General features: G+C 47.6%; 1 protein-coding gene across 1 annotated transcript in view; it reads right to left on the bottom strand.

Moving 5' to 3' along the window:
* Window positions 1-843: 843 nt before the first annotated feature.
* PTDSS1 (phosphatidylserine synthase 1) overlaps window positions 844-22,065 on the bottom strand; it is a 68,249-nt gene continuing 47,027 nt past the window's right edge. Inside the window, exons 9-13 of the mRNA XM_036830731.1 lie at window positions 19,233-19,298; window positions 12,590-12,689; window positions 4,537-4,605; window positions 3,727-3,796; window positions 844-1,944 (exon numbers count right to left, since the gene is read on the bottom strand). Coding sequence (XP_036686626.1) covers window positions 1,835-1,944; window positions 3,727-3,796; window positions 4,537-4,605; window positions 12,590-12,689; window positions 19,233-19,298 — 415 coding nt within the window. The 3' untranslated portion in view covers window positions 844-1,834. The remainder of the gene's footprint in view (window positions 1,945-3,726; window positions 3,797-4,536; window positions 4,606-12,589; window positions 12,690-19,232; window positions 19,299-22,065) is intronic.

Below are 22,065 nucleotides of genomic sequence, written 5' to 3' on the forward strand. Positions count from 1 at the left end.
GCTATCGATCAGAGGAGGGTTAAAGCGCCAGAAAACGAACTTGGAGACACTCAGGGAGGTGGCCCAGCACGAGGAAGTGGAGTTGAGGCCAACCATGTACACGGTGTCCGTGAAGCACAGAAGTGCTCGGAGAAGCAAAACGAAACAAACTCACCTACTTTCAAAGCCACACAGATTTTACATTGTACCTCTGTTTAAGAAAGGCCTCTCTGATGGGTGATAAAAGAGCACGTGGGTCTATGGGACAAGCACCTCTTTGCCTCTCTTCAGGACTATCACGGGAAGGATGGGGCCGCTGCTGGGACCGCACGGGCGCACCAGCCCGGTGACTGGCGACACTCACCCCTCACCCCGAGCACAGCAGGTGATCCTCGCTTTGCGTGACTCATTTAACCCCTTCACCCTGGGATTCTTTTGCAGGAAAAGAAAAACATGACACTTCTATGGGTAAAGACTTCCTTAAAGGGGGAAAAGACATCGAAACCTTTGTGCTCTGTGAAATGAGGGAACAAAAGCGTTGCTTTCAGCAAGTTTATATCTGCAGGAAAATCAACTGGATACCGGCCACTTGTTAGAGAAAAAAATCCAACTTGGTTGATGTAACCGTTACCCTAGTAAGAAAACAATGACTATCTTGTTCATTTCCTATTGATCACTTGGGAAGGTTAGGAAAAGGGACATGTGTCTGTAAGCCCTCTAAATTTTCTTTTCTTTTCTTCTCACTATGTAAAACACATACACATTCATATTATCCTAAAGTCACTTGAAAAATACAGTGATTGCTTACAAATAGTGGAAAATACCAATAAGAGGCAAAGAAATGAGCACTTTACAGAGACAGAATTTGATGGGCTTTAACGTGAACCGTTTTATTTAAAACAGGGATCCATCAGAAGTGGTGAACTATCAGGGTCAATGTTCTAGAGCATGGCACGGATGGATGAAAGGGAATACTCACCAGCACCTCACAGGGGACTAAAAGACAATGTCAGCAACACACCATGGAAGGAAAACAAACAAAATGGAAAAGGCACCTGGCGGGGAGGGGCCGCGGTGAGCACTGCCTCTCGGCAGGTCCACGCCTGTGCACTGTGGATAAGTCTGGACAAGCGACATTGGAAAGGGAACAAAAAGGTTCCGATCTGAAGCCCAGGATCCTACGTGGGTAGCTAACCTTTCCTCAGCCTGGTTTCCACCCACCGCTGTGTAGTTTCAGGTCCTAAAAAGGGGAGAAGGCTGCTAAAGTGTAACACAAACTCTCCCCCCCTTTTTTTCCTCTAGAAAAAAAGAGAAACCTCCCCCAATTTAACTTCAGTGGTGGCTTCTGAAGGCCTGTAAGCATCCTGACATAGAAATAAGAAACGACAAAATAAAAGACAGATAAGTGGCCTGGACTTAAATCAGTCAGTCAGACGGAAAGGCAGATTCAGAAAAATGAAACCTGGTGACCAGTCCGTCAACTGGCTGGCTGGTGCCCTGCCTCAGTGAAGATGTTTAAACTGCATCCACAACACACGCAAGCACAGAACTGCTTCTGGCAACTGAGTAAATAGCTACGCTCTCCTTTGAGCGCTGTCCTGCTACCGGTGACCACGTGCCAAGTGCTGAAGTTACAAGAGACACCCGAGTGGCGAAGGACCCCCCGCAATGGTCTGCCCCGTGTGGCCGGGTCTGTGGGCAACAAGACTTATGCTCTCAAATAATGACCCCTCCCAGCCCCCGCTCCTTCCCGTTCACGCTATGCGTTTCCACCTCCCCCCAGGGAGGTCCAGCCGATTCCGTCCCCTCCCAGTTCGAGGCACTCCCTGGAACATCTTTGATTAGCCAGGGTCTTTCATTTCTTTCCAACTCCGTTGGTGACTTTTGACTTGGAATGTCGATTCCTTCTTCTGGAAGAATGGCTCTCGCTGTTGCCTGGATGCTTGGGTGGGCCGTCTTCAGAACCTGGCCAAAGGAATCGGGACACACCGTCACGGTGGGCTGTGGGCTCCCGGCTCGGGCCTCTGAAGCCTCCGATTCCGGCTCTCCCTGCCCGGCCGCCCCACCGCTCCTCCACTGACCCTTGTGCGCCATCTAGTGGCCTCGTCAATGAATCAAGGCACAGAAACCCCGGCGCTGAGCTAGCACAGCTGGGGCCAGGGTGTGCAAGTCAGGGCTCCACAAAGACAGGAGCGTCCCGAGGATGTTTACATTCACACCGTAGGGTGGATCGTGGTCATGGTGATGGGGACCAGAAGTGAGAGCACAAATAACATCGAAGCACAAAGGAGAGACAATGAAAACAAACCACGTGGGTGTCGAGTCTACCTTAGCAATCAAAGGACGCATCAACTAGGTGTCCACACCTTGACCAGCTACACACCACTGTTTCTAAATCCCTAAGTTGGAATGGGTTCTTGACTTGGCAAAAATCAAAGATATTACATGCCCTCAATGGTTTGATCTGGAAGCCACCTTTACAAATCAGGCCCCTGCCGCTGCAGGGACGGTGTCGTCTGTCAGGCTCTATCATTTGTGTGGGAGCTTAGAGAAAGACGTCTACATTGGCTGAGTGCTGGGCAATCAGCAGGCATCACCCAGGTGGAGGCTGGAGCCAGGGTAGTGGTGGGGTGAGGGTGGGCATTCCGGGTAGGGGTGTGTAAGGCCTGGAAGGTCATCGGAATTTTCTGGCATTAGGCTGGCTCTGCCCTCGGGCTGAGCACGTGGAAAGCCTCTGGCTTAGCAGCTAAGCCAAAAGGTTCTCTGCTCCAGGGCTCAGATTTTTTTTTAAACTGTCTATCTTTCATTTAAATATATCTCTACCATTGCTTGTTTCTTTTAATCTTTTCAGTGGAGAACCCGGAATTGCCACGGACTGATCTCTAGGATGGTTCTGAATAAGGGAGCCCTGGGGAACCCCTGTGCCTACCTCCATCAGCATTCTATATTAGGTAGCTGATTCAGGAGAAACCATCTCAAACAGGGTGACCAGCACTCGCTAGTGTTTTCCCCAGGGACAGCTGTGATGAGCTTCACCCCAAAAGGACTCAGGAGAGCAACTGCCTCAGCAGTGCTTTCCCCTCCCTCGTCCCCGCTTCTCTGAGCAATTCTGTGGGTTAAAATTCACGGGCTCTGACATTCAGTTCTCTTCCTTCGGTCAAGCCCACAATCAGCTCATAACTGACATGGAATTACTATCCAGTGGAGCCTCCTCTGGGTCACTGTTCTACAAGTCAAATTCTTTAGGATAACCAGGTGGCCCCAAATCTTTCCAAAATGCTCCTTGGAGAGAGGCCAGTGGGAGATCCCTGACTACACTGTTGAGATCCCTCTTATGCTGGTCTATCTCTTGAATAAACACGATTAAGTCGATCCACCTCTTTGGAAAGGTTTCTCCTCCTGGCACACGACTCTTCCTAACGCTTTTCACTCGCGATGAAAGCCAAGAGGAAGAACATCCCGATCAGGATGCCTGAGACAGTGGGATCTCGTTACGTTTTCCTGTCTCAGAAAAGGCAGAACCACGTGGCACCTCTTCTTACGAAGCAAGTTTCTTGAGCAGAACCTGTGAGCACTTTGCATGTTTCTTAATAAGTAACAGGAGACATGCGTTGAGTAGGTTTGAGACCCTTCAGGGCATATATTTATCAACATTCGGAAGATAAGTATTGATGCTAAATCCCTTTCCTGGGCCTTGGGAGGGAGAGGACCCAGGAGAGTTTTTAACAATGAGCAAGAGAGAGATACCTTTTGTACCTTTCCCGTGAGGCCAGGAGATGTCAGGGCTGTAGGTGCCATCTTCACACTCTGAGTAGGTCTAGGGAGAGAGGCAGGCTTAGTGGTGGAATTTCAAGTGGTCCCGGGAGGAGGGGGGCCAGCAAACAAGCGAGGCTGCTCAACCCTGTCCTCTCCCGGGCTGGGGATCCCCACCAGCAAGTGCAGGACCACCTCACGCTTATGCTCTCAGCTATAAGATCAAGGCTATATCCCAGGTGATGCAGAATAGATCTTCTAGAAAGCGCCTTTAGCTCCTTAGACTAAAAGTATGAATAAAGGATGAAAGCTGTTATTTTTACTTAAAAAAAAATTACACTTGACAAAGACTGCTACAGCATTTTAAGCCCACTCACATCTATCCTCTACCTTAATCTTCATCTATTATGAAGTGGGCAGGGCAGGAGTTTCCGAATGGGAGCTCCAGGCTGGGATACAGGAAGAGGCCTGCACAGAGTGAAAGACCTAGTTTTTCAAAAACTGCTCTGGGGCTTGCCATGCAATTTTAAAAAATATATATATATAAACAAATAATTAAGCTTTAACCCCCTTAAGAAATGAGGATAGAAGTCCTGACCTATTGAATAGGGCAGTCACAAGCAAGGATGGCAACTGATAGGAAGTGAATTCTGAACTGGCTACGTTTCTAAAGCGGGGAGGCTGACACCCGGCTCTCACTGTGCCGTACATGCCACATCCTCATGTGAATGTGCTCTGGGCTAAAGTGCCAAGCAGGACGTGGTTAGTTTAAATAAAAGACCATCTCCACCTTCCCTTCTATACCTTTTCTCGGTGACCGTAGTGCTCTGCATACCAAACCATGCCGTACAGACACAGGAAGGTAGTGAAAGCCTGGAAGAGAAAAACAAGCACAAAACCATTTTATAAGTGAGGGTGCACAAAAAATTCCCATTTCCCGGAACTTCAGGGTTTCAATGGGAATTCATACACGATGGCTCGATGCATTTCTGCCTTCTCTCCCGGGATGCCGGTTACAGAAGGGCTGGATGCGGCAGAGGTGAACCCCGGGGGGCAGCAGGGGGGGCACCCCTAAAGCTTTCGGCAAGAAGAGTTCCGATGAGGCCACAGTTACCACTGTGACTCTACTGTCAGAGTGAAGATCATTTCTAGATGTGGGATCAGGTGGGATGCATTTTCTGAACAGCTCTGCAGGTTCTACCTAAGAGGACGTATAGGACTCTACATTGTATTTCTTTTTTTTCCTTTTTGGCCTGATTTTCACAGCCCATCCTCTGCACCCTGCCGCCCATCACTGGAAAGAGTTAAAAGGACTTAGCTTGTCAGCTTCTGAGGGGAAGAGGATTTCTGAATGAAAAAGCAGTTTCATTCAGTCTGGGGTCACAGTGGTGCCGGAGGGCATTGAGGACATACACCCATGTGTAGGTGTTAGAGCCCAGCGGGACACCGCTGCCCTGGGCTTGGCGCTGCTTTTTAGTCTCAGTGGCCCTGCTCTGACCCCAGTTCTGGCTGCTTTTGTTTTTCTCAGTTAAGTAGATAGGAAACTAAAGAGAAAATAAAAATGTCTTGTGAGCCCTGGTGTGAAAAGAGAAGGGCGTGGTCCACCGGTACCCAGAGGCCAGGATCACCTCCGCTTCCCCCCGAGTGTGCCCCACTGGCCCCCCTGCACCCTAAATTATACTCTAATTTAAGGAAAAAAGTAGCACCTAAGAATCCAAAGTTTAAAAATGTGTCAAAAAACTACAAGTCGGGGAAAACTTCCTGACTGCCTGGACTCAGCAGTGTGTTGGGCCAGGCCCTCCAGCCAGGCCTCCCCTTCCCCTCGCGACTGTAAGTGAATCACCAAAACCCAACCAAACCAAACTGCCCGTCCTGCCATGACATTTCTTCAGAATTCCTTGATTTAGGAACCCATTGACAGTGAATCCTCCTCAAGGACTCCTAACCTCCATCTCTTCCACTGCATTTCCTCTTGGGGACCTGTCACCTTGACCCAGTCATGGGAACAGTTGTGAAATCATGATGGACTCTTCTCTTCTTGAATAATTTTAACTCTTTCTAAGAACCATAACTTTAGATCTAGAGGCATTGCCTCTAGATCGTTAATTTCAATTCCCCTCATTTCACAGCAGAGGAATGAAGGCTCAGAGAGGCGACTGCCTTCTCAAAGACACACAGCTAGAGTGTGGCAAGACTGAAGCCAGAACACAGGTCTCTTTATATCCCTGGATCAAATTTCAGGGATGGCTATCGAGATAAATACTGATTTTATGTCTACACTTCTTTATATCTCTATTGATCTGTCCACTCATCCATTCCTGGAGGAAGAAAAGCATCATGGGAAGAGCCAGTCCCATCCCATCCCTCTGCACAGCCCACAGCCTGGAGGGTAGAGCCAAGACCGCAGGGAAGGCCGGGCTGTGCGTTCTCATCACCGCAGCTTGTAGTCTAGCCCTGGCCCAATTCCTCAGGTCAGTGACATTCACTGAGTGTCTGCTGGGCGCACAGAGTCACCTTAAGTCTCAAGAAAGAAAGGAGTCCAAGCGCTCCAGCTGGCCATTCTCCCTCTACATCAATGAAGTGGGAACAGCGGCATGGTGGAGAGGTAACATGAAATATAAGATGACCCACTAGTTCATTTTATATTAAATCCATATGCAAACTGGTATAAATTAGGAATTTTTTAAAAAAGCTCATATCCCCCCCATCAAAAAATTAGGCAATGAATGAATATATTAAAATTATAGAATGAAAACTACTTCTAATCTTTAACATATTCCAGTACTTGTTCAGATTTCTAATATACAACCACTATTAAATGTACGATTTTCACGGCATGGCAAGAGTGGGAAGACTAGAGCATCCGCAGTGTGTAAACCTACGTGTATGTCAGCTCCTTGACAAAGAGCAGAACAGGTCGGCCTAGGTTTCACACGGAGGGCAGGGAGGACAGGTTCCACCTCCGTGGACCAGTCAGTGGCTGTGCAGGGTTGGGGGTGGGGGGGGCCGCTAGACCATGGGAGCAGTCAGGGCTGGGCTGGCTGTCACTGTGCATCCCGCCCACCAGAGGGCAGGCGTGTGGGGCTCTTCCTCTTCCTCCCTCAGCTTCCTCCCTTCCCCGGGGAGGGCAGGAGGGCAGCTGGGGCTGCTGTAGCAGCAGACAGCTGGGCAGAGCTGGCTTTGCAGCGGGGCAGGCAAACACTGGCAGGTGCTGGGAGACAGATGCTTATCATCACGATCGCCATGCAAAGGGCCTGCCACAGCTGCCAAGTTTACCACTTCACCTGGGTACAAGAGGCCCCTTTTATACACTTGTCCCAGGAGACAAAAGCTTGTAATTTATGGGTTTGCAATCACACCTGTGGAAATCTAGGCAAGTACCCACTTAAAATGTCAAGGCCTGGATTTAAAATGACAATTGTACGGATTTTGTTTAAATAAAAGGAAGAAAAAAAGAAAGAGAAAAATGTGAGGGCTGAGAGCCCCAAGGCAGCACAAACCCCCCGGTGTGGCTTCCACGCTATGGTAAGGTGTGCTCAAATTCACCCAGACTGATCAGACAACTGGTGCTGGGGCAGCTTCTTAACCAGCATATGGGAGCTTTACTTCCACACTGATGTCAAATTCTGTGTACGTTCTCCTACCAGGCAAGGCGAATAATTGGGGGCTTTGTTTCTCTTAGTGTGGAGGCCTGGTGTAACTCAACGCTCTCTTACTCAATAATGTTTGCCTCACTCCTAAGATTGAGACCAATCTTGATCTCTAATAAAGGCCATGATTATAAAAACGTGCCAGGACCTTATTTCCACTCTTTTTCTCTAACTGGTAAATGTGCAAGGCAGTGGGGACCCCTAATCATCCTAGCCAAAGGCCTCTTTTCAGGCCAGGTCCCCCCTCCATGGCATTCATCACTGCTAACACTAACTGGGGGATTCTGCTTATCTTCAGAGTCCTCTTTCCTGTGGCTGTTTCTTGCCCTTGGCTTGGCCTCTAAAATGTGGCTGTTCCCCAGACGCCATTCTCAGCCAGCTTCTCCTTCCCACACTATGTTCCCCGACTCTAACCGACCCAACGGCTCCAACCGTACCCTACACACGGATGCCTCCCACCTCTTTCACCTCCACCGCCGACCGAGTCTTTCCAGGGCTACTGGACAGACCAGAATTTCCAATGACACAAGACACCTTCACCTGTAAAATCTAAGGGTCCCTCACACCAACTCATCTCCTTTCGAGGGGCTTCTCTGATATCCTCCAACCTGTTACTAGCACCAAAAGCCACCAGTGGCACAGATAGGAAAGCCTGGAATTGCCCTCCCCAGCTCTCGGAAGGGGACGGCGTCTATCGAGTCGGGCTCTTTAGCTCTCGGATTCAGCCCTCTCTCTGCATCTTCAATGCCGCTGCCTTGGATAGGTTCTCACTGAGGTCCCTCCAACACCCTCAGGCTCACCCCTTCTCCAATTCCCCCCCACCCCCCATACTCTCCCACTCTCCAGCTGCCCCGTGAGACAGTCTTTCCTCTGAAAAACCTTCGAATCTCCAACCAGGACACACAGAGCCCATCCTACGCAGACGATCCCCTCCGCCTCCAACTCGCTCTCATTCTTGCTCCCCAAACAGGTCGCCGTCCTCTTGTGACGCTGGCACTGGCATGGCTTCGAGTCTTTGGACGTGCTTGTCTCTCAACCTGCCTCTGTGTCTCCCGGTCTTTGTGCCTTGACCTCAGTCCTTTCTCCTCCCTGCGTTTGCCGAGTGTTTCCTGTGCATCAGGCACTGTGCTGGCGTCCGTGGGGACAAAAGGACAATGGAAACTTATTCTTTGTGAGCAGGAAGTGCCATGTTGAGGAGACCGATATAAATACCCCAGATTACATCTCACTGGGGCTGAACTCAAAGAAACATGTACCAAATGCGACTGGTCCCCCGAGGAGGGAGTTGTCTAGTCTGCCTTGCAGGTTAGAGCGTATTTCATGGAGGACACGGATTTAAGTTTGGTCTTGGCATTAAGATTCACCAGGTAGAGAACGCAGGGAAAAGCACTCAGATCAGGCAGAGGAAGCCTCCTGGGTGAAGGCAAGACAAGTCTGGAAGGACGGTGGGTTGAGGTAACTAGGAATAGTTTGGCGGAGCCCGAGCGCAGGGTACAGGGGGTGGGGGTGGTGAACGATCCAGAGAATGACGGCCCTAAACACACAAGCAGGACTTCCTATTTCAGCTGGTAGGTCTGTGATGGGGATGAGGCTTCCTTCTTGCTGTTTCTGTCTACACAGAGGGAGCTTCCCTGATATAACACTCCTGCCTTCCCTCACCCCTCGCCCCTTCCCCAGGGAGGCGAGTAGCTTAACTGCCTAGGGAATAACAGATAAGGAAGCTGGGCGTCTCCCGTCTTTCCCTCTGGGTGCGAGGCCACCAGCGCAATGCGGGGGGGCCTGCTTCCTGGGGCTGCAGAGGAAGCGTGTCTGCTTCTGGGGTTCACTATTCCGAAGCCCCTTGTTGGCACGCACCTGAAGCTGATACTGAAAAATGTGGACTCTCAGTAGTAAAGCTGCCGTTCTGTCTCCATAGCCTTCGTCCATCCTGACTATCTCTAACTGCTCTGAACCTGGTGGGGGGAAAATGTTGTACTGTTAGGCCCTCTAGGACCCAACAATAGGGAAAATGATTCTACGCAGGGCAAAGGGATTCCGATCGGAATTCTGGAAGATCACTCTGGCAGCAGTGTAGGCAATGGAGGTGAAGGGCAGAATGGAGAAAATGGGTGTCTAGAGGGCAGAGGCAGTGGGAACAGAGAGGAGGGGATGGAGCTGGGCCACCCGGGTGAATGAGTAGAGCCGGAGGGCTGACTTGGGGGCTGACAGAGGAGAGGAAGCAGCCGCCTGGGTCTTAGGCTGGGGCACGTGAGGGATGGGAGAGCCGTTCACTGTGATCCTTTGTGATCCTGAGCACACATCACCTCCAGGAGCTTCGCCCCAGCTTGTCTGCTGCTCTCTCCAGGGCTCCTCTAGCTCCGTGCACACACATCTTTCTTTTTTTTTTTTCACACCTTTATTGGAGTATAATTGCTTGACAATGGTGTGTTAGTTTCTGCTGTATAACAAAGTGAATCTGCTATATGTATACATATATCCCCATATCTCCTCCTTCTTGCGTCTCCCTCCCACCCTCCCTATTCCACCCCTCTAGGTGGTCACAAAGCACCGAGCTGATCTCCCTGTGCTATGCGGCTGCTTCCCACTAGCTATCTATTTCACATTTGGTAGTGTATATATGTCCATGCCACTCTCTCACTTCGTCCCAGCTTACCCTTCCCCCTCCCCGTGTCCTCAAGTCTGTTCTCTACGTCTGCATCTTTATTCCTGTCCTGTCACTAGGTTCATCAGCACCGCTTTTTAAAATTCCACATATACGTGTTAGCATACGGTGTTTGTTTTTCTCTTTCTGACTTACCTCACTCTATATGACAGATTCTAGGTCCATCCACCTCACTACAACACACACATCTTTTATGATGTTTGTAATATAAGTAGTTTGCATGTGTAATTCCCACGTAGACTTGGAGATCCTCCGAAGGGGGACACCCGTGGAGGGGGAGCAGGAAATCTCCAGCCAGACTATCTGGGTTTGAGTCCTGGCTCTGCCACATGCTACCTGTGTGACCTTAGGTAAGTTAGTGAACCTCTCTGTGCCTTTATCTATAAAAGAGGGATAATAAAGTACCTCCCCTCAAAGTGTAAAGATCAAATATGCAATTCATGAAAAGTGCTTCAAACACTGTCTGGCACCTCGTAAACATGAATAAATCTTCACCATCACCTGCCTGTGTGGCTCCAGCACCAGGGCCGCTCTAACAAGAACGTGGCAACATGACAGACTTATAAGGGACTATGCTAAGTGACACAGAGACTGAGAAACGGGTCATGTCCTCAAAATAAGCTACCGTCATACAGACACCAAGGCAGATCAAAATTCACCAACGTAAGGAGGCATATGCTAAGGGTCTAATCAGTAAAACAGAGTGAAAATCTCTAAAACTTAGAGAGAGACTGGAGGAGCCCCACCGGCTGGGTGACTAGAGACGGCTCCTTGGACACGGCCTTGGGGAGACCTTTCTGGCTGCTGATGCCCCAGGGGGAGGCCCACAGTGGGCCGTTGTGAGAAGGGCCTTTGGCCCACGTCCCAGGAGTCCCGCCTGCCTCAACCTCCTTGTGGTCCCAGCGGCGCCAGGTAAGGGCTGCACCCACACCTGCCCACCGCCATGGGTCATGCTACAATTCACAGAGCTGGGGTGCCCACGCCAGACAGAAATGTGAGGTGCGCATGGTGAGATCTTCTGGCCCATCTGACACACTGCCCCTAACCAGTCCTTATATCTAGTCACACTGCAACAGAAAAAATACATCTGAGCATTAATTCCGGAGCCTGAGTACAAAGGAGATCATTATTCCCTTTCGTTGTTCAAGATAAAACAGGACAGAACAGGCTCAAGGTGCCCTGGCACAGTTAGGATTTCTAGCAAGTAACCCTAAAAATAGACACCATAAAAGGCAATAAGAAGAGTTTAGTCTTGTTCCCCCTCCCCACCAATTAGACCTGAATCTGATTAAGCCTCTAGATCCAGTTACCAATTTACAGAAAATACAGAGGACAAAGAAATCTGTTAAATTACAGTAAGGATGGAGTCAGTAAAACCAGACTGAGGGAAAATCTAGAAGACAAAAGGGCTTGTTTCTTCAATGTAAAGGTGAGAGCTGGAGACAGAGGGAAAACTGTAGATTAAGAGAGACCTTTTATTAAAAGGCATGCCAACCAATTGCAATCAGTGGATGTTGATTCAAATAAACTGCTAAAGAATACAAAATGTAAGGAAACGTTAGAAATGTGAACTTTGATTAGCTATTTGACAGTATGAAGGAATTAATTCTTTTTCCGGTGTGATAATGGTACGGTGGTTGCACCAACCAAAAAGCATTCTTATCTTCTTTTAGAGATACATCCTGAAATAGTAAAGTGGGTCTGCTTCAAAGTAACCCAGGGTTGGGGATAATGAGTATGGAATATAAGGACATAAGACTGGCCATGGGTTGATAATTGTTGAAACTGGATGATGGGTGCATGACGGGTGAGCGACCCCCTATCTACTTCCACATATGTTTGAAATTTTCTATGATCATTAAAAAAAAAAAAGCCTAAGTTAATTTTCTGGACCGAGTAAGTAAAAGGGAAGAATCTTAAATGATTCCCCAAAGTAACAAAACAAATTAAGAAGCGCAATCACAGAATTTTAAGCTAGGCAAGATCTTGCTTCATTTGAAAGATGAGGGAAAAGTCCCAGGACAACGGAGCTGGAGGCCCCCAGGGCTCTTCCCTTCCGAGAGGAAAACACATCCTTCACAGGTTTATAATGTCAGCCCCACGGGGAGGAAACTGTATGGTCTGATTACCTCCAAAAACACCTCACATGGCCTATAAACAACAGTCTGTCATTTTGTACATAAACCCTTGGACAGTAATACTTATGTTACGGGACACTGTAACCATCCTTATCCCCTCATGGCAGGCCTGACATTTTCAGCAAGTGTAGATGAATTCTCATAAGCGAAATAAATGAGAGTATGATACACCTGCTGAGGGCATTTGACCAGAACCTGCAAAGGTGACCAATTTTAGGTGCCATGTGGTCCTATGTATTTATTCTTGAACTTCAGACTAGTGGCCAGTCTTGCGTTACTACAGTAGAATGTCCTGTCTATAAATTTCTAAGGAACCTTGGTACACAAGAGTGTTTTGTTTTGTTTTGTTTTAGAAGACACCATGGGGACTTTAACTAACACTTTTGGGTAAAAAAGTAATGACTTACCACACAAAGAAGCCAAAGCACAACATAGAGTATTTGGGTCTTAGAGAAGAGATCTTGTCCAAATTTTATGCAGACAATAGCTTCCAGGAAACCAATGACCCTGTTAGACAGAACAAGAGGTTAAATACGAATTCATCTTATCAGAGCATTATGCGTTACCAGAAATATGCATAATTCCATCATAAAGTTCAAGTGGTCATAAGATTTCTGCCCCAAACACGGGAAGCAGGTCCTCAACAAAATGACACTGTGCTTTCTTCAGGAATAATATATATTATTATATATACATACATATTTAGATTTAATTAAAAGTTTATTGTACCGTCACTCCTCTCTTCTTTTCTGCAGACTATTTTTTTTAGAGCAGTTTTAGGTTCACAGCAAACTTGAGGGGAAGGTACAGAGTCCCTATAGCCTCTGCCCCGACACATGCACAGCCGCCCCCGCTGTCAACATGTGTCACAAGTGACGAACCTGCGTTGACACACCACCCAAAGTTCATAGGTTATGTCAGAGTTCACGCTTGGTGATGTACATTCTATGGGTTTGGACAGATGTATAATGACAGGTATCCACCATTAGAGGGTCATACCGAATGGTTTCACTGCCCTGAAAACCCTCTGTGCTCTACCTCTTCATCCTTCTATCCGTCGCCAGAAATAATCAAATATTCTTTACATCTTCCTTCCTCACAGACTACAATCTCGACTCGTACGTCTTCATAGCCGGAGGCTGCCTGGTATCATCTAAGTCGGAGCTTATCACAACGGGTGGACAGACGCCCCCTTGGCTGGGACCCTTGCAGGGCCAGGGAACCTACTACCTCTGTGGGCAGCTGCTTCTGCTGCTCAGTCTCTTTAGCTTTTGGGAAGTCATTCCTTGTCTCCTGGTATCTGCCAGGAGGCTGGTATCTGCCTCCTTCCACCCCTGGTCCTAACTCTGCCCTCCGCAGTCGTATAGGGGAGTGTGAGCCTTCCAGGTGAGTCTTTCAATAACTTGAAGGCAGCAATCACATTCCCTCCCAGCCATCTTAGAATTTCCAGATTTAATAGGCTCCAGTTCTGCTGCTGATAAAAACCCTTTATCCTCTGCATCTGTAAGCAATTTTGCTGAATACAAAAACGTTGGAAAAAAAACCTTCCATGTTTCCCTCTTTAATTAAAACATGAAAGAAGAAAGCTAATCTTGTATAATACAACTTCATCTATGAATATTAAAATCAGACCTTTATTAAGGTTCAGAGCTTGAAGGTAAGAACAGATGAGGTGAGGGTGACATAGCTGGTCACGTGATCCCAAAGACTGCCCAGGAACAGCGATTTCAGATAAGGCCACCTTAGGTGTGCCTTGCTCACGACGGAATCTAGAGGGACTGGTCTTGTTGCACAGATAATCTCTAAAAGGGCAGGAAGGGGCCCAGAAGGCCCCCGGTCCCCTCCCTACTGGCAGACACAGAGGTCACTGCCATGGTCAAATGGATGGACGGCTCTAAACAACGGAATGCCCAGAGTCAGAACCACCTGTGCAAAGCAGAAAGTCTCCTGGACACGTCTCTAGAGAATCTGGAGCTGTCTTGGCCCACAGCCCCAACGAAACAAGGTTAGGAGTGGTCGCCTGAATCTTTACAGAGCACCCCCTCCTCCTCCCTACCTCCCGGCCACAACAAAGGTCGGCACGTTCGAGAGCAGGGCTGAGGTCGACTGTCACACTGAAGTCGAGGTCGCGAGCCGACACTAGAAGGCAGGGAAGCAGCGAGGGCAAGGGTGCCTGCCAGCGGACACACAGAGCGTATGCTGCCTCTTGCTGGGACCTCTTGCTGGGATGCATCAGAAACTGTTAAGCCCAGGAAAGAAGTGTGCCTACCTGCCCTTAACCAGACAGAACACCCAGAGCTTACTGTGACAGGTTTCTGGGTATTCAAGTCGACTGAGGCAGCTTTCAAGAGCTTGGTGACCAGCAGACTAGAGCTGTTTCTCCAACTTCTGTGATCTGAGACCCACGGCAGGAAGCATATTTTTCACTGTGGCCCAGTACACACACACACACACACACACACACACACACACACACACAACTGAAACAAAAGTCACACAAGACAACTGTCCCCTGGCTCTGACATCTTCCTACTCTATTTCATTTTCAGAAAATGCTGTTCAGGACCCAGTCTGTTGACTTCATAACGACCTGAAGTTTGCCCTAAAGACCAGTGTTTTTCAGTCAGGAACTTTAGGATATGACTTGACCCCACGTGCTGAGGAATCTTAGCTGAGCTGTTGTCCGTGAAGGTGACCTTGAGCAGAGACTGGGGCGGGGGGGGGGGGCGGGAGGGGGCCAGGAGTGAGGGGAGGGGGCAGAGCGAGGTCAGGGTAACACGGGTCTTGAGGGCCACCCCAGAGCTTGGCTTTTAGTCTGAGGGACACGGGAGCTCCTGGGGGGTTGGAGCAGAGGGTTGAATGTGATTCACTCTACGTTTTAAGGTGATCGTTCTGGCGGCTGAACTGAGAACTGCGGTAAGGAGCAGAGTGGTGCAGGGGCGCTTTTTCTAGTCCAGGCCGAGGACCTGGGGGGAGATGTGGGGATGTGGGAAGCGGCAGGAGCTGGCGTGCATCAAACCCAACAGTCACGTGGACCCTTTACCCACCAGCCATGGCCCCTCACCATCATCCCTGGCCCTGAGGAAGTGATAGCTGAGCTGAGCCTTAACCACATAGAAAGCACTTTCAATCATGCTCCATGGAATGTCCTGACTGCCTAAGAACCCCCGGGACAGGATGGAGAGGGTGAGAAGGAGGTAAAGGGTCCTGGGTGGGGTATCCAGAACCATTCTGCTCGATTGTTTTGCTGTATGTTAGGGTCTGGAGCAAGATGTCCTTGGAGGAAAGGGATTTTCTAAAAAAAAATTTTGTGACTACCGCAGAGGCTTGGGGCTGTCAGTGCAGGTGTTTTTGAGCAAGGGAGCAGAGAGTGGCAGGAAAAAGGGTAGTCAGTCTGGAGGAGGATGGGATGAAGGGGAAGATACCAGAGAAAGGAAACTGGCAACGAAGCTACCCTTGCAGTGTGAGCGCTGAGAGTGGGAAACAGGCGCGTGGGCCAGAAGAAAGGCGGCGTGAGAGGCTGTGAGCAAAGGTCAACGGGAGGATGGCGGTGACCGGGCGTGCTGGGGAGGTTGGAGGGGTCGGGTGAGGCCTCCTCCGGTTGTCCGTTCCCCTCTGCACACTCCCTCCTCCTAGAAGGACCCTGTGCTTCACGTTGTGTCTACCCTTAAAAAATAAAAAAGGAGCCTGGAAGAACAATGGCATGATTACAAGAAGCTGCAGAGGGCAGAGGGGTGGAGGGGAAGCCAGCAAAGGAAACTGAGACGCAGCAGAAAAGGAAGCGCAGGGCAGCTGCTGTAGAAGGAAGAGAACAGTTTCAAGACGGCAGACACCGCGGAGAAGACAGGAGAGATGAGGGTGGAGAAGGACGTGCTGATGTGGAGCTGACCTTGGACGGGACAATCTGCACAGCAGCAGAGGCGGCAGCTTACCGTCAGGGGTCACCAGTAGGGCTGGGATAACACGTGCCAGGAAGCTAGTGGGGTGAGGGGCGGTTCTGAGAGCAACTGGGCCCCAGGCACCGCTGACTCTGACCCAAGCCCTGGAGGCCCAGCAACTTTCCGGAGGAGGAAAAGTGACTGCTCACTCCGGTTACAGCCAAAGCTCGGATGCCTGCCTTCCAGGGCCAAGGGATCCAACAACCTTTCTTCATAAACCAGCCCAGTTCTCTCCTTTGGAGGCACAGAAACTCAATTATAATTGGGGGGAGCTGAGTGGGGAGAAAAGCGAAGATGAAGATGGTGCACACCTGGGGAATCTGTCTACCTCGCCCTGGCCCTGACATGCCTACGGAGCTGCAGTAACAAGAAGAAGCTGATGGCTTCCCTGGTGGCGCAGTGGTTGAGAATCCGCCTGCCAATACAGGGGACACGGGTTCGAGCCCTGGTCTGGGAAGATCCCACATGCCGCGGAGCAACTAGGCCCATGAGCCACAATTGCTGAGCCTGCGCGTCTGGAGCCTGTGCTCCGCAACAAGAGAGGCCGCGATAGTGAGAGGCCTGCGCACCGCGATGAAGAGTGGTCCCCGCTTGCCGCAACTGGAGAAAGCCCTCGCACAGAAATGAAGACCCAACACAGCCAAAAATAAATAAATAAATTAATTAATTAAAAAAAAAAAAAAAAAGAAGCTGAACTTTCCACACTCCTGCTTCTCCCCGGTGGGTTCCCATTCCCCGGCTGGATAGAGTCCTATCTTGGCTGGGCTCGGCACGGTTAAGTATAATATAAAAGGCTGTAAAGTTCAGATCTACGGCACAACTGCAGGAGGCCACATTGCAAGTCTGTTCTTCCTTACGTCAGCGGCTGTTAAGGCCAACTTTCTGAGGGTGTAACATTTACAGGGGAGGAAAGTGCCCTCTTGAGGAGAACACAATGTGGGGTGTGGGCATGGTGGGCAAGCAGCCTCAGGTGGCCCTGCTCACCTCCCCCCCGCCCCGCCGGCTCCCCAAAGGCAGAATACGACCGTCACTACACGGGCTCCTACTCTGTTCCCTCGCATCTCCACACCTCGATAGAGCCAAAGTCATTCCAAAGTGAGTGAAAAGAAAACTATAAAGCAGGGACTAGGTGTTAAAGGAAATCAGACATTTCAGCGGTTGTTGTTTGATAGAACACGAAAAAAAAGACAAAGCGAAGGCAACAGGGAAGCCTGGGGAAGGGAGGGGCAGAAGGTGGGAGGTGGTAGGCTCCAAGGGGCAAACACCAGAGAAGAGACTGGAGGCCGGGCCTCCTGTTTCACCGTCACGGGCTGATCGTGCTGACCGCCCAGAGGCAGCTCCTGCCCCTGTTCACGCGCCAGGCAGGTCTGCCCTGCTTGAGTTACGAAGAGGGACTTGCTCTTTTTCAGCATGGCCCACTAGTTCTCAAGGTTCGCTAACCTTGATATCACCATTCTGGGCATCCTCGAGTCTCTATAATAAAGCATCCTAAGTTAGCCAACTGACCTCTGCATCTCAGATCATTTGCATTTTACTTTCTTTCACCACTCTTCAGCAAGGTGCAGCTTTCTGGAGTGGCGTTTGCCACCACTCTCTGGCCTTGCTCCTCTCGGCCATTTCTCCCTCCACAGGGATTATATTTTCAGACCACCTGATTAGAAAAAAACTTTGTTGTAACACTGCCTCTCTCTCTGATCCGCCATCTCCTCTTCCTCAACAGGTAAATAGATAGAGTTCTGTGGCAAATATACCCACTCTCCGTAGAGTAAGACTGTGGCAAGGACTTGTAAACGTGAAGAGAAAAATGCCCGTGGAAAAAGAGGCATGTGGTGGAAGAAGGAAAGGCAGGAAAGATCCCCAGTCCTTGGACAAGACAGTAGGAAGGCAGCCCACCTTCCTCCTTCCTGTGACAGAAGTATGTTAGAAATCTGGTAGATGTGTGAATTCTCTATCCCGCCAGATCAGTAATCAATGGAAATCCATCCTATCCATAGTATGGAAATCGAATCCATCCTATCACCCTTTAAGCTACTTTGTGTAGGAAAATCAGCTTACATCACAGAATTTATGAGAAACAGTGACAATGGCCCTTGGAAAGAAGGCAGTGGGAAACTTGCCTAGATCAAACTTCACTAACTCCCCAGAATCTGGAGTGAGAGCTCCAGAGACACACACACACACACACACACACACACACGCACGCACACACGCACGCACGCTTGGAAGGAATGACAATGCAACGTAAGCAGCAAGTATCTCTAAATAGTTGATGTCTTTGGATGATGTTTAGTTTCTTTTTTTACATTATCAATATGCATGTAATACAGGGAAAAAAAAGTTACTCTGTTTAAAAATCTGTTGGGGTTTTCATCAGATTATCTTTATGCTGTCACACGCCATTTAGAACCTAGGTTAGGTCCTGAATGTAAGCTCCCTGAGGGACTGAACTTCACCTACAGGTGTGCTGGATGTCTCTGGAACTTCAGTGGCTAAATGGCATGGTGAGATGTTGATGGTATTGAAGCAGAAGAAGCACTTATCTGAGACACTGAAGAGTATCTCACATTTAATATTGGGGGTTAAACTGGATGGCCTCTGCTTTCTTTCAAATCATTTAAATAATTGTAAATTCAGATACAGCATTTGTATCTGTAGTGAGACAATAAATTGTCACCATGTGTTAGTTTTCTTTGGGACAATAAAATTAGACCCCAGTAGACAGCAAGCAGCCGCCTTGTGGGGTCTTTCTGGTGTGAAAGTAATGTAAAATGTGGTTAAGCCCATCACGATATGTTGTCCCAAACTCACCATCAATTTCACAGGGAATTCAAATAAATCATTTTCTAATTTATTTCAAGAAACAAGGTCTCCAAGTTCTACATGGGAATTATCTTTTGATTTCCTAATATTTTTTAAAAAAACAGTTTCTACATCCCCTTTGTGTAACTTGCCAATTAACTCTTCTAAATTTAAATCAGAAAAGGAATGTTAAAAATGAAAGACACACAAAAACAAAACTGCGCTGAAAGGCACTTAATGTAGGGTTAAGAAATAACCCAAGAAATTCAGAGGCTAAAGTGGTTTTATATGTCCACGATAAAAGATTACTCACCCAAACACCCAGCACTGTGTTCCCACACGCTTGCACTGTGTGTCGGTGAGGTAAGCATAGTACTGTCTGAAAGAACAAAGGTGGAATTCACTGAGAGCTTCTGGAAGACCAGCAAGTCAATATAGAATTAAATCACTTTGACAGGGTGAGTATAAAAAATGTCTGCCTTGTTCCACATACTTGAGCTGCCTGGTCTAGTTCTATTTAAGGGAATAGGAAGCCGGTGCCTGTTGAAACCTTCCTGTAAGAGGCTAAGAATTTGGATTGGGCTGAAGGGGGATGGTTTAAAGAGCCAGATTATTGGCAGAGGCGGTCTTGATTCAGACACAGACTCCCACAGCCTTGAGCCAAAGCCACCCCAGGTGGGGTGCCTCAGTCTCTCTCCATGGAGGTGATTCCAGAAGGTCTCCTGTATGGTCACTGTCTCCTCTGGCTCTTTCCAGGATAAAGGTTGCTGATTGTAACCAGGCGATAAATATATACATTTGTGGCTCTCAGAAACTGGAATGGGACTGTAGCTGCGCCTCACTGTCACTGAGGCCGATAACTTTGAATGTTACTGACATGATCAGAAAAGAGGCGATGACACGGAGTTGAGAGGCTTCGTGCAGCAGTCACACAATAGAAATACAGTATGAGCCTCAAATGCAATTTAAAGTTTTCTAATAACCGTGTTAAAAAAGTAAAAAGTATAACTCATTCACTTTGTTATAAAGAAGAAACTAACACACCATTGTAAAGCAATTATACTTAACCGTGTTAAAAAAGTAAAAAGTACAACTGATTCACTTTGTTATAAAGCAGAAACTAACACACCATTGTAAAGCAATTATACTCCAATAAAGATGTTAAAAAAAAAAAAGTAAAAAAGGAACAGATGAAATTCATTTTAATAATTTATTTATATATAATCCAATATATTGAAAACATTATAAAGAAGCATTTTATGCTGTGTTTGCACTAAGCCTTCAAGGTCCAGTGTGTGTTCTACACGTACAGCACATTTCAGGATGACTGGCCACACTCCCAGTGCTCAGTAGCCACACGTGGGAGAGGCTGCCTGTGGGACAGTGCGGGCTTAGAGTCTCATTACTGCCCCTGAAACTTAACCCATCATCTTCTGGGGGGGGGGTGTGTGTGGAGGTGGGTCACAGACTCCTTTGAGGGTTTGATGAAAGCTATGATAAAGGCACATAAAACATGCACACAGAATTTTGCATTAAACTTCGGGGGTTTCACGGATGCCTGAAGCTCATCCATAAACTATCGCCTCTGTACCCCAAAGTGAAGAATTGTAACTATAAAGAATTCAGGTTTTCCTCTAACTTCCCATTTTCATTACCTAATTTGCTTTTGCCAGTTCAGCTACTTTACTAATTGTGTCCCTGTCCTATACTGCACATTATATTATTAGATTAAAAGAATGTTCACTCAAATATCTTCTCAAAGCAGAGTCATGTGAAAGTCTAAAACGGAAGAAAACGGAGATCTGGTATGTATGTATGATTTATACTGAAGCCTATGAGCTTTCTCTCCCTTTTAGGGCCTGGCATTTCCTAATTGGGACCTAAAACCCATCAGAGTACTTCCATCTTTCCAAGAAGCTTGTCAAACCATCTCCTTACATATGAATAGCCTCAAGTGGTGTAGGAACACAGAAAGTGGCTAAGTTCTAAATAAAAAAGAATTGTGTGGAAACCCATAGGGTTTGGCAAAAATTTTAAGGAGCTCTCGAAAAGTCTGAACACTGGATTTTTAGTCTCTGGTCTAATCTCTAGTTTTTGTTGTGAAATGTTTAACAATATTGAAATTTTCATGATAAATCACATGTGATTTGCTGTTCTGTTTTATAAGACATTTCTTTCCCCGCTTATTGACTTTGTTGATTGCTCCTAATTTTATGAAGAAACTGCTGCTAATCTTTCCTGAAAATAACTGGAAGCCTCAAATTAAATCAAATTTTAAATACAGTAGGGAGGCTCCAACCCACCAAAGGAAAATTGCATTCCTGAGATAACTACTTCGACAGACCACTGGTCTATAAAGTGACAAAAGGCTGCGGTTTACCAGCTGTTACTTTCCTGTTTATATATATATATAATATATATATATATATATATATATAATATATATATATATATATATATAATATATTTGTAATAACGAATGAGGACAAGAAAAGGTGCTAGCTGGCGGTGAGAGCTATGTCTGACCAAGGAAAACACCCACTCTCCCTGGCAAGTGAGACTTTCTACTTGTGTAGTTCACAAGTCCATTACAAATAATGAATTAAGTTATCCTACAGCTTCTAAAGAGCAAACCCTTTTATCTGCTTGGTTTGTATTTATATCAGCTGTGCAGAGATCTTGGGTGTTTCTGCTGATCAATGCCGGTCCTCCATACTAGATATAAAACCCCAATACCATTTCCAAATAGGAACAATGAAACAAATGCAAGTGTTTCGCTTTGAAGTCCACTGGGATCGGTCCACGTCGGGGACAGTCTCTGAGCACTGCCACATCTCTAAGGCCCTACCTGAGTCATGAATCCGGGAGAAGGATGGCATGAACACCCATCCTTGTCCCTGTTGTCCTGGAGGACCACAGGAAGGACATTTTTAAAAGGAAATTAACTTAACTGGCTCTAAAAGAACTAATAAAGTCTCATTCTAAAAATAACATAATTTATTACTTCAATCCACCATAAAAACGGTTGTTATTTTTCAATAATCTCAGGAAGAAAACCTTAGCATTTCTGTTACTCATTTTGTTTTAAGTAGGATGGTATGGGGGGAAAAAGAACAGCAGTGAAGATCGTAAAGGGGTTTGAAAAT

Source organism: Balaenoptera musculus, chromosome 17 (assembly GCF_009873245.2).
Source record: "Balaenoptera musculus isolate JJ_BM4_2016_0621 chromosome 17, mBalMus1.pri.v3, whole genome shotgun sequence".
Lineage (NCBI taxonomy): Eukaryota > Metazoa > Chordata > Mammalia > Artiodactyla > Balaenopteridae > Balaenoptera > Balaenoptera musculus.